Raw genomic sequence first — 17,711 nt, forward strand, 5'->3', positions numbered from 1 at the left:
ATCGAAACTCATTAGCGCTTTACTATTTTTATACCTAGCTACTTCATTATCAAAATATTAATGTTTTTATTTTCAAAACATCATATATTTTTATAAATAATATGTTATATAATTTCATGTTTCTGGAATTTATACATCTTTTTTTGTCAAATATAACATCTTCAGAGCAGATAAAAACTACAAGTAAAATCTCAAGGTTATTTTGAGTGCAACGTTTGAGAAGAACAGTTTGGACTTAAAAGGTATTACTCCTGTCCTGTCACGTGTATCCAGTGAGAGGGCGCATTAAAATGTCACGACATTAAAAAAAACTCTTGCATTAAAAAGTTACATTAAAACAATGTTTTCTTTACCGTCAAATAAACGTCAAAAATTTCAAAATATTTATGTATTTACCTTATTATCTTCAACATTATATTGAAATCGCTAAAGTATAGTTATTATTAACATATCTACATTAAAGAACTATGTCACCTAAATCCAAAGATACTGCAATAAAAAAGCCACTTCTCCAAGTCTTACGACCTAGTATCAGTAATTCAAGCTTAAACTATATTCCAGACGATATTATAGAAGGTATGGATATGAAAACTGTATGTTTAACGAATGATGATTTCCTGTTAACTGTAACTTTTCCGCGTACTTTACCTTAGAGTAATTCCAACACATTGTATACTTAGTATAAAGCATATAATAATAATATTATAAAAGGATAATATAATTATGTAAAATGACATACGTATTTTATTTCACTTTTAAGAATATAGAAATGGTTAATATATCAAAATTGTAAGGTAATATAGTAGTTTAAGGAGGTATGGTATATTAATTTATGCTTCAGAGTTTTGTGATATTGTCTTAACATATAAGAAATTATTTACATAAAAAACGTAAAATTACACAGTAGAAAATTATTAATCAGTAGTATTTGGAAATAGGTTTTGATGAACGAATAAACACTGGTATATCTTGGACAATAACAGAAAAAGCAGCGCGATACCATAGACAAAAATGTAATGTAAAAAATATTCCAATAGTTACATTTTCAAAAGCATTACAAAATAAAATAAAAAAGAGTATCCTTAATGGATTTCTTGATGAAGATTCTAATTTCACTCTTAATGAACAATGGGAAATATTACTTTCGATGGCTATATGGGATAACGAAAAATTTTCTAACGATGAAGGAAAAGAATGTTTTAATAATAACAATTCATTGACTGACAATATGATTGAGTTGATAAAGACCGCCGTCCGACGTGATGACCGAGAAATACTTAAAACGAATTTGAAAATGGTCAATGTACTGAGAGCGAACGATTGTGAGGTACGTTGAGGAAGTATGATTTATTATATTCTGAGTTTAATTGATTACGATCGTAAACAAACAAAACCATTATATGTTTTTCTCGTTTGGAATGTCTATTCGATTCATACCCATTGATTGATTGACTGGGTTTGATTAATTACTTAGTTTCGTACTAAATTTTGTTACAACTAAGTTATCATTTCTACATTTGCTATGATAATTTAATTCAAGTCTTTGACAGTCAACATGATCTATTTCGAATTATTTTGATGAAAACCTGAAGGTGCTTGTAACTTTTAGTATAAAGAAAGAATCGAATCATTCAATATCAATATTTAGAAGAGGGTGACAGACTAGACTTCCCTTTAGGTTTTGAATTAAAGTTAAATTCTTTTAATGTAATAACTATATGAAATACTCTTTTATAGATGACAGATTTTGATAAATCTTTGAAAAAATTTACAAAATTATCAACTTTAAATTTGTGTGCCAATTATATAGCTAATGTTGACACGAATTTCCTTCCACGAGGATTACGAATACTAGAATTACAAAACAATCGCATTAACAACGTGGAGATATTTGTTGAACATTTGCCGCCTAATTTGCTTTATTTGGGCCTCTCAAGAAACATACTCAGCAATGGTTTGTAAACAACTGTCTTCTTTTTAATTTTACAATATCAACGTCATTTTTTATCGTACTAGTTGCCGCCCGCGGTTTCGCTGGCGGTCCTCAGATTTTAGGTATAAAAAAGTAACATATATCCTTCCTTGGGGTTCCTGCGTGATTCATACCAATTTTTAACAAATTAAGTTGAGTGGAGTTTCCGTGAAAGCGTAAAAATTAGTATATGAGGTAATTTAATTTAATGCTGAATACACGTAAAAAATAATTAATAACAGTATAAATAAAATATTATATAATAATATTATATCATAAGAACCGAAATATATGCCATTTGAATTGGATTGGTCGTAAAATTAAAAGTAAATTGAGAAATAATTTCATTCGATTCATAATTTCAGTCAATAAACTTGAGTAAACAGCAGATCGACTTAGCGTCTTTAATTATTTATTGGACAGAGGTAAACGATCAATATCAAAGTATATTTTATTTAAGTAGAAGAAGATTACATTATATGATATATTATGGTACTAAAGTTCGGAATATACATATAATCTACGATGACTTTCGGTGTGAAGTTAGTGCCTCTACCGAAGAAAATTTAAATACCTAATTAAATATTCGACGTCCCTAGTAAATGCAACGATAATACCAAAGTGGCCTTCAAATCGCAATAACATAAAACAATTTATTGATGTTTAGTTGTAGAATAACTAATGAGTGAGTAGCCCTGTCAAGCCTGAAGCTCTAACACTGATTATTAATGTCTCTACATTTCGTAGAATCTCAACATACAATATCTACTATAAAATATTGGAAAAATGACCAAAATTGATTAAGTTTTCTCTAGTACTGTAGTAACTACACGTTTCGGTCTTGCTGAAAATTTTATAGTTATTATATATATACTTATGTATCACTTGACTGCATGAATCTGCTCAAAATTACTTGTTTATTTTTGAATTTATGAGTTAATGCAATCATATTTGATGCAATGAATAACTCAATTCTTTTAGGTACTATGAACGTAATAAGAAAAAATAAATACTTTAGTTACTAGCTCTAAATAGATCTTTTATTTTTTATTTCCTATTTCCTATTATATACTATTTATTTTTTATTTCCTTTCATTTTATTATATTTATTATTTTTTGTAATTTTAGATGGTGTAAGTGGACTATCAAGGCTACCACACAATATAACGGTGTTAGATTTATCAGACAACGACATCTGTGATATAGAAGTGGTACTAAATGCACTAGAAGCCTTGCCCGGTCTGATAGCTTTACAACTCGCTGGAAACCCTTGCGCGGTACACAATTTCAAGTGTATATAATTTAATACAGATGGCGCTATAAGTTAATTTTTACTTAATAATACTTTATACTCCATTAACAACATCAACCTTATATAATATAATGTATTTATGATCAGATCTATTCACCCACGAAGGCGCGTCCCTCTACACTAAAGTATTGGCGTGCATTAGTATGATGCTTTTGCTTATAACACGTATTAGTGTGCGTAAGATGATGTAAGAATAATTGCAACAAAACTACGAATAAGATTATATTTATGAATACATGCCCACAATGTGACAAGGAGGGGCGCGCCTTCGTAAGTGAACAGATAATAAGTTTAGTTTCTAAAAGCTGCAATTCCACTGTCGCGTATCCCAGTGGTTGCTATATCGCGTCGTACGAAAAACTTCGTATTTTACACCGACAACAGTGGAGACATGTTGGGAAGATGCGTGAAACAAATGACAAGCACTAGGAGATTCTGGATTACAATCTCAAAATGACGATTCATAATAGAGACTTCATTATTAACAAATAGGTCATATCTATCCAGAGCGGCTGAGAAATCTAGAAACACGTGTGTGGAGAAATTACAATACATAAAAAAGTTTAGTTCATAAATTAAAAATGGCTCAACAAATCGATTTCTTATAGAATTGTATGAAATAATAACTGTTAGGTTGTGCTTCTTAAAAGCAATAATTACAAAAACATTTTATGTATAATGTACTGTATCCTTTCTATTCCTTGTCCATGTATATTCTTTTATGTGTTATACTTGCACAAAAATGGGTATAGTTTCAATTTCCACTCCATATATCTTTAATAAAATATGACAGCTCATAGTTTTTCTTCAATGGTAGAAACCAGAATAAGAAGATTCTGAGAACACAATACTCTTATTTGGTCTGCGTCGAAGCATAGCCAAAACAATGGCTCTTGTTTTTAAATATTACCAGCATTATAATTCCTTGGTAACAAAAAAGCCATAACCTTAACTGCCTAACTTCGCCTATAAGGTATAAACTGCTGCTTGGTTTCATAAACATAAACTTTTTCTAGTTTGGCTATGGTTCTTTTGAAGATGTAAATAAGGAGTTTTATAACCAACCTTATCTTATGCTCCTTGGTTTAATAGTTAGATACTTTATGCGCAGGTCTATATTGTATGAAAAGATGGACCTATTTAAAATTCATTTGACTACTTAATTATTTTACTACTCACCCCGCTTAAATGAAATTGATAGCATCTCATCTGTTACCATAATTCGCATTTTCATTCGTTTTTGATTTATAAATATATTTTTTTATTTAATGATTTCTAGGTGTAGTACAATCCAATTTACAATTATTACTAACTTTGTATCAAACCTATTATATTTCTTAAATGTACTACCGAATTACTACTTATTTTTATTAGCATTTTTAATCTTACGGATATTTAGGTGTGTGCAGCATATGCCCGTGTAACATTAATGCGACTGCCGAGACTGCAATGGCTTGACGCTCGAGAAATTCTACCCACGGATAGACCGTTAGAGCCGTTTGAACCTCATCCTGATGATTTACGCTCTGCTTACTTTAATTTCACTATCTTTCGGGTTATGTCTGTACCTCAACCGCCTAAACCTGATAAGGTAAGGAGTGACATAATCCGTACAAAATAAATTATCTAAAGTTTTGCATAATAGCACGCCAAAGAATACAAGGTCTGAATTAATTATGAATATATTGTTATTATTAACCAAATAGGGAATATATATCCACTTAGTTGTTTATGTATGTATGTATATGTACTACATTTATTTGCATATTTTTTGTAAAGATATTTTAATGTAGCCTGTAAATATTATTCTGTGTCTGCAATGCACAGGCATATCTACAGAGATATTGTCTTGAATAGCGTTATTCTTAAGCTTCATCTATCATCACATGTCTCTCAATAGCCAATACTATTTATACAAGAGTTATGTTTTACTATTTTTTTAAATAATATTTTTTTTATTTCATTTATTGATTAGAAAACAAACCAAGCTTATGACTCAATACTCGCTAGTCAATAGTTAAGCGTATCGCTGTAAATATCGAGTTTGTCGTTTTTAAATAGTATACGTATATTGTATCGAGCTTTTATTAGTTGATACTGCAAGGAATACTTTTTTAAAATCTTTATAGGGTGCTGTAACAGCTTTTCACGTTGAATTGGAACTGCCTCTATTGGATTCATTGCGACGAAATTTTTTAATGTTCCATAATAACGAGTCGCTTGTTGAAATGTTACCACCGCCAGAGGACGACGAATGGCCATCCGCGGCGCCGACTCCCTCATTTGCTGAAAGTAAAATTGCTGTAGGTAAGTTTCAAATTGAATTACTTCATACTAATATTATAACAATTATATATAGGTACATATATAACAGTCTCTATGCAAATAGTAATTTAAAACATATACAGGTATTAGTTATTAGGTGCTTCTTCAGTGCAACATTTCCCTAGTTGTAAAAATCTATTTGAATATATTTATAGTAGGAATATGTCAAAAACAGTAAATAATAGTAATTTTTTTGTAAGAAAATCTTGTCGATTAATGGGCATTTATGTTATTTGACAGTACAGAAGGCTATAAATGAGTAAGATTTAAGCTGAATACAATAATAAAAGCGTACATATAGAGAACTAGTTATCGCCTGTGACTTCGCTCGCATTTAGGGATTGGTCGTCAGTTGTTAGGCAAAATAGTTGCTTACTCCATACTTTCATGAAATTTGGTTCATGAAAGTATGGTGATTTGGACGTGCAAGAGCAACAGACACGGAAAAATTTATTAGTTAAGTTTCAATTACTGAGTGCTTGATCTAGTTCTTCTCACATTTATTTTAGTAAAGCCTTTTCTTACTTCTCGTTATATTAGATATTGGAACTTTTAAGTGAAGTATTTCATGTTTACATCTCGTCGACTTTAAGATATATTATCCTTTTTCCTTAACAAATTTGAGGATTTAATAATTACTAACGTAACTCTACCATGATTGCAGCCGTGATCTCTGAATGTTTCTTATCAATATCAATATAAATAAGATTGCCATAATCGAAGGCACAATATATCTCTTACATAAATATTATTTCCTTTATTATTTTAGAATCATCAAAATTACGAGCTTCTACTTCATATTATGAACAGGACATCTACAATCATTTGGTCGCAAAGAACTCCCGTGAAATCTGCCATTTCACAGTATTCGAGAGTAATCGTGTTCAGTGGAACAAGATAATGAATTTCCAAGAGCCAACAGTTAAAATATTTTGTCCAAACCTTTTCGCTTTGAGAGATACATTCCGCACGGTTATTACCGTACGACTCGTGTACACAGTGGTGAGTCTTTCTTCCCACCAATAATGGGTGAAGGATCGAATTTAATTGAGATGAGATTGCGGTATTTTGATATTGGTTCCATGCGTATTTTATTTTACATCTTCATCCTCTTTTTTGTTGTGTGTTTCTAATAACTGTAGTAATAAGCATCGATGAGGCCGAAATTTTATAATAAAAATTTACCAATGCATAAAAATGACTATCGCCCCCTATTATTTAAAATTCTGGTAGAATAAAATATAATCATGAGATACATTAATGCGGAGTCTCTGTTGGACAGAAAATAAAAAGTTCTGCTCGTAGTTTAATACAATATATTGGATAAAAAGCGTTAAAACATTACTTAATTGATCTCTACCTATTTTTTCATGTAAATGTATTTTAGTTGGTTCGCTGGTTCATCCCTCTTCCACTTAGGAACGAAGCAAAGGCTAAACTTATTTTTTGCATAGAGTTTAAAGGACCGGAAAATGACATAATCAGACTTATTAGAAAACTAGACAGAAACGAAGTCGTTGACTAGCAGTAATATATATATATAAATTTCCGTTCAACAGACAGTTGCGGGTAAACAAAGTAAACCAGATAAGAAAAGCGCACTGTCTCTAAGAACTCCAGGCGAACAGCGAGTTACATTGGCGTCCATCAAATGCGTACTCAAACGGCCGGACTGGAGCCAACCCTCGCAGCACTTCCATTGGGACGACACGCTGATCACCGACGAAGCTATCCATTGGGGAGATGGTGACCTTTCTGTAATAGTTTTAAATGTTTCAATGCACTAATGTCCATGCAGTAATTAAATTCGACCATAATTGAGTAAAACATACGAATTTTCATGTTTCGAACATTTTCTAATCTACTCTTATTTCCAAATGAATTTTATTGGTAACACTAGAGCTCTTCAGTAAAATAAAGAATCGTGAAATCGTCTGAAAACAAAGATGAAAGAAGCCACTGAAGGACTATTTAGTTTTTGCCTATTTGCTTAGATATGTATGTACGTGAAAGTTTTTTTTTAATATTCCAAAACAACAATATCGACAAATTTATTTTAAATCTTTTTTTTATTTGCTTTTTGTAGGGATGGATTTTTTATTCCTGTTTTCATTATTGTCTTATATTTACTTTTAACCATTTGAATTTCATTAAAAATATAGTAGTTTTCGTTTATTCTGTATTTTATAGAGTAGTTTCTACTCCTACAGGATTATGGGTAATTCGACGTATTCTCGTTAGGAGGTGATAGGGGTGATTATTTACGATATTATTAACCCCCCTATGCATGATGCAAAAGTGAACCATTTTTGAGTTATCATGTTTTTTAGATTTTTACAAAATAAGTCAAAAATGCAACTTCAAAAATTTATTTAAAAAAAGTATCATTTAAAATGTATTTTTTTCTTCTGATTTATAAAAACGAAGAAACACTGGTTATTTGTCAATATTAAAACAATTAACCAGTGTTTATTCGTTTTTATATTATTGTAAATAATCACCTCCTAACGGGAATACGTCGAATTACCAATAACCCTGTATATTACCAAAACAATATATTTGATTAATTGTTAAACAGGTATTACAGTATACTCTAGCAGCTGTGAAGACGCCAAAAGGAAAACCTGATTCAGACCCTAGTTCAACCAAACAGTTTCCACCAGAAAACCTAACCTGTCACTTTGGGTTTGGTATAGAAACTTTACGAATATAATAAAATGGTTTGAAACTTTTTGTAAATCGTAATAAAATTTTGAAGATTTTTGGAATGTATATCTTAATTTGACTCAAAATATATATATGATATATTATGGTAGCTTCCAGACCCGGCTGCGCTCGGATACAATAATGCTTGATAAACCTTTCTATCATAATATAATGTATATTATGATAGAAAGGTTTATCAAGCATTATTGTTTCTATTGGTCAGTATATTTTTTTCTGAAAACTATAGCAATCATCATCATATTTCAGTCAATCAATACAAAATCGTAATGAATTAAAGGTCAGAATTAAAGCTCATAAAAATCCGTTTGGCAGTTCGCGTAAAGAGACAGCGTTGTTTTATAATATGTAGTGATGACAGTCTCATTGCCATTAATTCCATGTTATTGCTATTGTTATTGTATTTTTCTTTTATCATTGCTATTCTAGTATGAACTCACCCAGCGCCTTGTTCTCACTGTTTTAATACTTAGACAATAAAACAAATAATTGAGTAAAGTAATGGTCTTTGGGCATAAAAAAGTATTCGCTGTAATAATTGGTGCTTGAACGTTTTTGATGCATTAACTCTACTAAATACTAAAGTGGTTCGGACAAACCTTTAGGCTGCAGTGTAAAATATTTTTGGTTCTGAGTTCGTAGCGGTTTGGCAATATACAGCTCTAAGTTCACTGGCAACGATTCAAATTTATAGTCAGAATTGATATTTTAAATAGATAAATGGACATATCCTCAATTCGAACAATCGACCTGATCTTGTTAGGGCCATATATAGTTTAGTTTGTTTTGAATGGCGGGAGCAGCGCACGAACGCTGGGGTAACCAGCTTGAATACTTGTTATCATGTCTGGGGTATGCTGTCGGCATAGGAAACCTGTGGAGGTTTCCATACTTGTGTTATAGAAATGGAGGAGGTAAGTTGTTTAAAAGCCCAATTGTAAAATAGTAAGAAATTTAAAATACCTATACACAGTTTATGAATTAGTTTATGTGTAGCAAAAGAAAAAAAAAACTTACTATCAATAGTCTTCAATACATCCCATTCTTTAATCAATGAAATGAAAATCTTTAACTGTATTGTATAATACAATATAAAATGGTTTATACTAAGCCATAGCCAATATAAATTTAATTCCAATAAATTGAAACATGATAATAATGAAATAAAATCAAAATATTGTATAGGTATGTTTGTTTATAAAACGCACAGTAAATTAACTGCATTTACTTATTTTAAATTATTTACGATTAAAATATTTCAGGCGCCTTCCTCATCCCATACTTATTGACTCTTGTAACATGTGGTATTCCACTTGTTTATTTAGAGACTTTTCTGGGGCAATTTGCGAGTGCAGGATGCATTTCAGTATTCAACATAAATCCCTTATTCAAAGGTACTTTTTAATTTTTTTATATTAGCGCTGATTGCTTGAAATTCGACCGTGTAAACAATAATGAAAATACAAAGAGAACATCTATGAATTTGTATGTTTCGAACATTTTTATTTTACTCTTAATCTTCCCTTTTCGATATATTTTATTGATAATACTAAAGCTCGTAAATAGCTACAAACAAAAATATATATCGCTTGAAACACACAGATGAAAAAGGCACTAACTACTATGATATACTGTTTTGCCTAAAGATGTTATATAAAAACAAAGTTTTCAACAAACATCTTCCACAACAAATCTGCATTGATTGTTATATTCAATGATTCCAATGATTATGATGATATCCTCCTGAGCTATTTCGGCAGGGAGGATATTCTCAAGATAGACTGACCGATTTTAGTAACAGCTGCGCAGGACACATTACAGTACACAGCTGTTAGCGCAAACACAAGTGTCCTCATTATTCCATCACTATCATACCTTGATAGATAATCTGATTTTATTTTTATTTATTTATTATCATAATCTGATAGGACAAAAATCCGACTCGATCGAAGGGAAATTAGGCGCAGGATCAACGGATTTATATACTTTCCGAAGCATTGAAAACATTACGGAAATTCAGACTCAGGGCCGCTACTGGATTTAAACACTCAAGATTTAAACAGAACCTTGGAATCTGCGGCTTTATAAGCTAGCCACTAGACCAAAAAGTCAATAGAACAAAAACGAATTTTGTACTCTATAAATGAAAATCATTTTGCGCATAAATTTCCTAATATAATGTTATTATTTAAATATTTACAGGAGCAGGCTACGCTGCAATAATTTTAAACGTAATAGCTATAATCTACTTCGCGTCAATAATGTCCTATCCAATATTATACATATATCATTCCTTCAGTTCGCCGTTGCCTTGGCAAAGTTGTGGTAATTCTTGGAATACTGAAAAGTGTCTAGAGGTATATTTAGGATATAATGTTTACAGAATATGTTTATAGTTGCTATGTTATTATATTCCATATATATTTACAGATAACTGGAAACTATAGTTTAATAGCGAACAGATCAGTTACTACGCCAGAAGATGAATTCTTCCAGTAAGATATTTGGACAATAATTATTTATAATTTCTTTTTCATTCTTAGAAAATTTAAAATATGCTTGTTTTATTTTGATGTATTTTAAATAAATAACTAAACTAAATATTATCTTTTATATGACCTATTATCTATATTGTTACACTTCATATAAAACTTCATTTAAAGTAGCAGAAATAAAATGCATAAATAAATGATATGGGATATGCATGGGAATGTGAAATCTCTTTAAAGGATACAATGGCCTAGATGCTCTTTAAAAAGATTACCTCATCTACAGTTAAGAAGGAAAAAAAACAAACTAAAAACACGTATAGTCCTACAGAATCAATCATAAGAAATTTATTTGGTGGTAGGGCATTGTGAAAGCGAGTCTTGGTAGATACCACCCACTCGTCATATATTGTACGACTAAACAGCAACTCTTCGTATTATTCTTCCCAAAAGACACGTAAGGGATGATTAATTTTTGTAGTTGTGACCCATGAAATGAAGAAAATTATAGCGAGCATTTTGTTTTAGTCGAAATCCTTTTAGAAAACTAAAGCAATTAATACATTATTAACAATTTTTTATTTTTTTTTTACAGTATTCGCTTATTGAACATGTCATCAAGTATTACCCATATCGGAGGTATAGTATGGCCTTTATTCTGGTGCAATGTGATCTGTTGGGTCATTGTATATCTCTGCATTTGTAATGGAGTTAAAAGTGTTGGAAAGGTAAAGTTGCAAGAAATCTGGGAATCAATTTTATTGGAATATTGCCAACGACAGTCTTTTCCTAAAAGTGGACTTCTCGTAATCCTATTTATGTCCACAGATCGTGTACTTCACGGTTATATTTCCGTATGTAGTGCTTTGTGCCTTATTCATTCGTGGTATAACGTTGCCGGGCGCTTGGCAGGGTATACTCTACTTTGTTCTTCCGGATTGGAACCAATTAACGAAACCGAAGGTATTTTAAAACATCAATCACTGACTTAATCTTAAAATAAATTATAGATAATATAATACTAAATCACGTTTAAATGTGTGATATCTCACATCTATATAATTATATAAATACTTTTTTGTAGTACTCTTAATTAAGAACGTCGTAAAATGTGTTTTATGTGTCCTTCATTTTCGGGACAAAATATATGAGCTAAAATAAGTCATATACTTTACGCATAGGGTAAAAAATTCAAAATCTCTTTTGTTACCGAGTTAATTCTTGTCATTCTATTACTGAAAATCAACAACGCCATTTAAGTAATAGTCTTATAGGTTTATATAATTCGCCATTTCCATGCCTTAATTAAAACGTTAAGGTTTAAAAAAAGATACGATTTTTTTACGATATATATAAGAACAGGAAAGTTCAAAGTAAAAATTATTTTTGTTCTAATAATAAAATAACTATACTAGAAGCAGATGAGTGATATGAGTTGTATTAAATGTGTATATTTCTTAAGATATAATTTTTTAATAACTTATACACATTGTATATTCACAAAGGTTTGGGCCGATGCAGCTACTCAGATATTCTACTCCCTCGGTCCCGGCTGGGGTGGACTTGTCAGCATGGCAAGTTTTAACAGTCTTCACTATGATAATTTACGGTTTGTTTACATATATTTTATAATATGTTCGATTTTCTGGAGGGCAAATTTGAAAAATGTCTTCGTTTCGGAGGCCTAGAGAATTAAATAATCTATATATTTGTTATAAGTTGTACCTTAAACCTTTAGACGTATTAATCTAGCACGTTTATAAGTTCATATTTGCATTCCAAATCTAGAGATAATATTATAATATTTTTTACTATAAAATAACGACATAAAAATTTAATAAATATTCATTCAATTAAAAATTTAATTAAATTTCAAATGAAATTGCTTATTTTCTAGATCTTCGATCATAATTCCCCTTGTGAATAGCGGGACAAGCATCTGGGCGGGATTTGTCGTATTTTCTGTTCTTGGATTTGCTGCAGAGCGTGCGGGAGTTCCAGTTGGACAAGTAGCATCTGCTGGTCCCGGATTAGCTTTCATCACTTACCCCACTGCCGTGTCCATGATGCCTGCACCAAACTTCTGGGCCATTACATTCTTTATTATGTTGTTCTTTCTCGGTGTTGATACCATGGTAAGTCTATAATTAGTACAATGTTAGTGCAATGCAAAAGCAACTTTATCACATTAACATTAGTAGCTTTTTGGTTACCGAATTCGAAATAGGAACCTATTTTTTGTATGTTAATCTAAATGCTGTTTACAGTTTGTAACAATTGAAGCAATCATCGCCGGCCTCTTGGACGAGTTTACGCAAATGCGTAAACGTAAAAAGCTTGTCACGTTCCTGACATGTTTGATCCTGTTTAGTCTTTCAATCATCTGTAATACTGAGGTTCGCCGAAATTGAGTTATATTTATAAATAAGAATATTTACCAATAAGCATACAAAAATTTTTTAACCAAATAAACTGCTTAAGATTGAAAAACATATTTTGTAATAACGTATCCTACATGAATACTTTTGCATAAAAATTAAGTACTAAATTTAATTTGAATCTTACCGTGTAACGCCAAAGGAAACGACTTATGTTGACTTTGAACGATTATCGTTGCTTAAGATAAAACAGAACGGGGGTACTCCGATCTGTTTTATTACACACAATTAATAATAATTAATAATTATTCGAATATTTAGAAATAAGCTCGAGATGAATTATAAACACGAATCAGGTACGTCAAACACGTATTCGCTCATATTAGTAGCCGTGATCTTCTGTTACGATTCACTTTTTTTCACGAATGGGATTTCACATTTATTTTACCACTAAACAGCAACAATTTGTACTTACTTGTAGTATTGTGTTTTAGTTTGAGGTGTGAGTTAACTAGTTTAATAGCAGACTCAAGGGACGTAACATTCCAGGGTAGGTTGCGCATTGGCGATATAAGAAATGTTTAATATTTCTTACAATAACAGCGCCATTGTCTATGGATAGACGTGACTGCAGAATAAGTCATTACTAGGTACTGCCTATTCCATAAATACACAACCCATAATCGAAATAGTACCAGTACAGTTTGTCAAACTAGTCGATGTAGTTATAATACGTATCATAAAAGGGCTATCCGGCGTAAATCGGACTTTCCAATATTTGCGCGTACACAAACTTCCCAACATTATAATGGTTTACATTATTGCATTATATTATGTTAACCAGAAATGTTACTCACATTTATAAATAAATTTTCGATTTTTATTCTATCCCTGTAATAATTTAAATTTAATTTAAACATAACTAACTGTATTATGTTATTATAACACCCACTATGAATGATTTAATCGCTAAGCAATTCAAATTTACAATTCGCTGTTTTATTGGGATTGTAAAGTTTCTGTTTTTGTTTCCGGTAAGGGTGAATGGCCTTATTCACGCTATGGGGTGGAACTGTTTATAGTGACGACTATAGATGCATATTTGCATGCTTTTGTAGATAATTGGATAGATAATTTAAAATTATTAACAGATTTCTTTACTATGAATTAAAAAATTAAAAATAATTAGGTACTCCTAACTTTTGAAATTAACAAGGTACAATTAGTTTGATAAATAAAAAGATTGTTTAACTGATATTCAAAAACAATTTATTAAAAATGAATACAACTTCTTAATAAATTAAATTTTGTACAAATTTTGTGCAATTTTGCTAACTTTTTTCCATCATTGACATTTTTCATTTTTTTTAATTATGCAAAGTAACGCATCTCTCAGTTCTAGTCAGCTTATCGATTATCACGGCTTTTTTTACATCAAAGTTTTTTCTCACTTTTAACGAATCGAAGGAATTAGTGAATCAGTATTGCCGATACAGATAGTCGGATATCCATTTATAGATGGAATAAAATCATCGACGAACTGTCATTTCACGTGCATGCGATCAATCAGCCTATACCAATTCGATTCCATCGGTTTAAATTGGAAACGATTTAAAACGATCGATTTTCACTTTTATGGTGCTACTTGGAGTAACAACTCTTTTCATAAATCATTTCCAAAATCTTAAGTGTACCTCACGACATTCTATTTATAAATATTCTATGGTGTGTATGGTGGTATAAACGTAGACACAAAAAAATAATTTATATCGTTATTTAAAGGCTAAGTCAGGATTTATATTGACAGGTTTTTGTTCAATTTTTTTTTATGATATAGGTAGGCAGAGGGGCATATTAGTTTGATGGTAAATCGAACCACCACCACTAGATATTGGCGCTTTAAGAAATATTAACTATTCCTTACATCGCCAATGCTCCACCAACCTTGGGTATTAAGATGTATTGTAATTTGTATCTGTTGTTACGCTTGCTTGCTCACCCGGAACACAAAAATACGTATTGCTTTTTGGCGGTAGAATATTTGATGATGGTACCTACCCAGGAGGACTTCCACAAAGTCCAAGTGAACGCAATATAAAACATAAACCGTTAATGTTTTCTTCATTACAAATAAAATTGCGCACAAATTACTAAAAATGGAGCAAATATTCAAATATCACAAAAAAAAGCTGATAAGATTTTGTTCTTAATTGCAGGGCGGCTTACACATAATTGGACTTCTAGACGCTCATGTAGCGATAGCTTGTGTACCCGTTGTATGCGGTCTGGAGCTCATAGGTGCCGTTTACACCTATGGACCCAAAAAGTTAGCCATCGATGTTCTGTTTACGACAGGCAGACCATTATGGCCGATGTGGATAATTTTATGGAGATACATAATACCTGTGTTACTTCTGGTAAGAATCTATAATAATATTCAAGAAAAAAATTAAGTTTTGTCCTATAAGCAGTGTGAAGTTGTAATGATTCATTTCGTATATCATTTGTGAAATTTTGACAACTGATTTACGGCGATACTTCATATTGATACGCGTATCCTATTTTGTAGTTATTACAGTCAATGACGCTTATCACATTCTGACATTTGACTTTCTTCTTACAGAATCTCTCTACAGATAGGACTCATCTATAAAAAACCAATTATCTTATATAAAATCCAATACAAATGTAATTTTATATATGCTTTATTGCCTTAGACTCTCGTGTATTATTTTACTACATTAAATGTATGGTTTTATTTTTCTTTTTTGTTTTTTTTTTTTGAATATTGGATAGGTAAAAGTTGTGTGTACCAATAAAATAAATCGTAAAACGTCGTAAACATCGTTAACGATTAAAAATAAATATCTTTAAGCTTTTAATAATTATTTCAATTTCATTGCAGTTTCGTCCCGTATATCCTTAAGTTTTTTGGAAGAGACCACTTCAGCAATAAACCTTTGTACATTTTCACTTTTCACTTTATTTTATTAACAAACTAATAAAAAATAATTTACTTACAGATAATAACAACGTACTCTTTACGGGAGGCTTCAGGCTTGGCGGGTTGGGGCGTAGCACTTGTATCTGTTATCTGCGTGCCGATACATGCAGTTAAAACACTCTGTATGGCAAAAGGATCTTTTAAACAGGTCTTCCTAACAAATCCAGGCGTTTTTATACAAAGAATCCTAACGATAAAAAAATCCATCAAGACCACTTTTTAAAGAGAAAGAGCTAGTAAATACTTTCTTTGTCTGAGATATGCCACGTGACATTTGTCTTTTTTTTCAATAAGACACAATTTTCACATACCAAATTTAAAAATTCAATCGTAAAGAAAATTTTGCACTTGTATAAATACACTGTTAAAACGTAGTATTCGACATAAGCTCTTCTACATTTAAATAATAACGTTAGAATGATCTGTTGAATATTTTAAAACTTATTAAAATAATTCAACTTTTCAGAGATTACATGAAAGCTGTAAAGCGAGTAGTGATTGGGGTCCAGTTGAGCCTGAGATACGAGAACGATGGAAATGTTTCCATGATGAGCACATCACATCCAAGACATCTATAAAACTATCTAGAAACAATATATGAAATAGAACATTTGTTAATAGATGTATTTTTGCATGTTTTAAATACATTGATGACAAATTAATCTAGTTTTATTATGTACTAGCGACCCGCCCCTTCTTCGCACGGGTGCAATTCTGATACTAAATACATATACTACAGAATATCTTACAACGTTCACAGCTTTTTTGTCATTAGACAATACAATTTAAATCTGTAATATCTTTAAAAATGATCATTTAAATCACGTGCTGCAAAGGGCCATATTGATCTATACTCTAATGCAAAATGTATTTAAGGTACTTAATTCGATAAAGATTAATGCATCCAATTTTAACTAATTAAAATCGCTTCGAAAATAAGCCATTATTTCTCGTAAAAAGTAAAGGATAAAAAATGGTTGTTGTGGGTTATCCCTAAGAGATAGACATACCATCATGGACTTTTTTGAAGACCTTTATAAGGTGTACAATACTGTAGTACATTATTTTGATATATCTCGTAGGGTTCAGTCAGCGTTTGCAATGCAAGTGCAAAAAAGGTGTTTATTTACGACATTACTTTAGAAACCTCTAAAATGATCAGTGTTTCTCTAATATATTGTGCATGTTTTATACTTATAAACCTTCCTCTTGAATCAATCTATCTATTTAAAAAAACCGCATCAAAATCCGTTGTATAATTTTAAAGATCTAAGCATACACAGGGGCAGACAGCGGTAAGCGACTTTGTTTTATTCTATGTAAAGATGACGTAAGAAGTTTTTGTAATTAATGTTCCTTTACAGTACTTACTAACTTGTAATGCGCGTGTAACTGAGTCCATAACAAATACTTCATAAATTGTATGTGTATAAAAAATAGTTCCTCACTTAATATTTTAAATGGCGAATATTTGTATGTATGAATATTTTTCGTATAAACTAGTGAA

At 31.0% G+C, this 17,711-nt stretch overlaps 2 protein-coding genes across 2 annotated transcripts; both read left to right on the top strand.

Annotated features, from left to right (window-relative positions):
* The first annotated feature begins 413 nt into the window (after positions 1-413).
* On the top strand, positions 414-8,322 carry LOC113394421 (uncharacterized). Its single transcript, XM_064220637.1, has 9 exons — positions 414-576; positions 939-1,327; positions 1,738-1,954; positions 3,101-3,249; positions 4,684-4,875; positions 5,414-5,591; positions 6,379-6,611; positions 7,169-7,366; positions 8,188-8,322. The coding sequence occupies exons 1-9, from the start codon at positions 468-470 to the stop codon at positions 8,320-8,322; spliced, it is 1,800 nt and encodes a 599-aa protein (XP_064076707.1). The 5' UTR covers positions 414-467.
* Positions 8,323-9,099: 777 nt separating this feature from the next.
* LOC113394632 (sodium- and chloride-dependent glycine transporter 1-like) lies at positions 9,100-16,851 on the top strand. Its single transcript, XM_026632024.2, has 12 exons — positions 9,100-9,247; positions 9,596-9,727; positions 10,536-10,690; positions 10,764-10,828; positions 11,418-11,550; positions 11,651-11,785; positions 12,328-12,431; positions 12,720-12,957; positions 13,090-13,218; positions 15,417-15,617; positions 16,224-16,352; positions 16,671-16,851. The coding sequence occupies exons 1-12, from the start codon at positions 9,124-9,126 to the stop codon at positions 16,803-16,805; spliced, it is 1,680 nt and encodes a 559-aa protein (XP_026487809.2). The 5' UTR covers positions 9,100-9,123; the 3' UTR covers positions 16,806-16,851.
* Positions 16,852-17,711: the final 860 nt, after the last annotated feature.

Source organism: Vanessa tameamea, chromosome 4 (assembly GCF_037043105.1).
Source record: "Vanessa tameamea isolate UH-Manoa-2023 chromosome 4, ilVanTame1 primary haplotype, whole genome shotgun sequence".
In the NCBI taxonomy this organism is placed as follows: domain Eukaryota; kingdom Metazoa; phylum Arthropoda; class Insecta; order Lepidoptera; family Nymphalidae; genus Vanessa; species Vanessa tameamea.

Excerpts from the sequence above, each read along its gene's own strand:
- LOC113394421 (XM_064220637.1), top strand. The coding sequence starts at position 468 with ATGTCACCTAAATCCAAAGATACTGCAATAAAAAAGCCACTTCTCCAA. Across the intron at positions 1,955-3,100 it reads AAGAAACATACTCAGCAATG|ATGGTGTAAGTGGACTATCA; the intron begins GTTTGTAAACAA and ends TTGTAATTTTAG. Across the intron at positions 5,592-6,378 it reads TGAAAGTAAAATTGCTGTAG|AATCATCAAAATTACGAGCT; the intron begins GTAAGTTTCAAA and ends TTATTATTTTAG.
- LOC113394632 (XM_026632024.2), top strand. The coding sequence starts at position 9,124 with ATGGCGGGAGCAGCGCACGAACGCTGGGGTAACCAGCTTGAATACTTG. Across the intron at positions 9,248-9,595 it reads GTGTTATAGAAATGGAGGAG|GCGCCTTCCTCATCCCATAC; the intron begins GTAAGTTGTTTA and ends AAAATATTTCAG. Across the intron at positions 11,786-12,327 it reads ACCAATTAACGAAACCGAAG|GTTTGGGCCGATGCAGCTAC; the intron begins GTATTTTAAAAC and ends ATATTCACAAAG.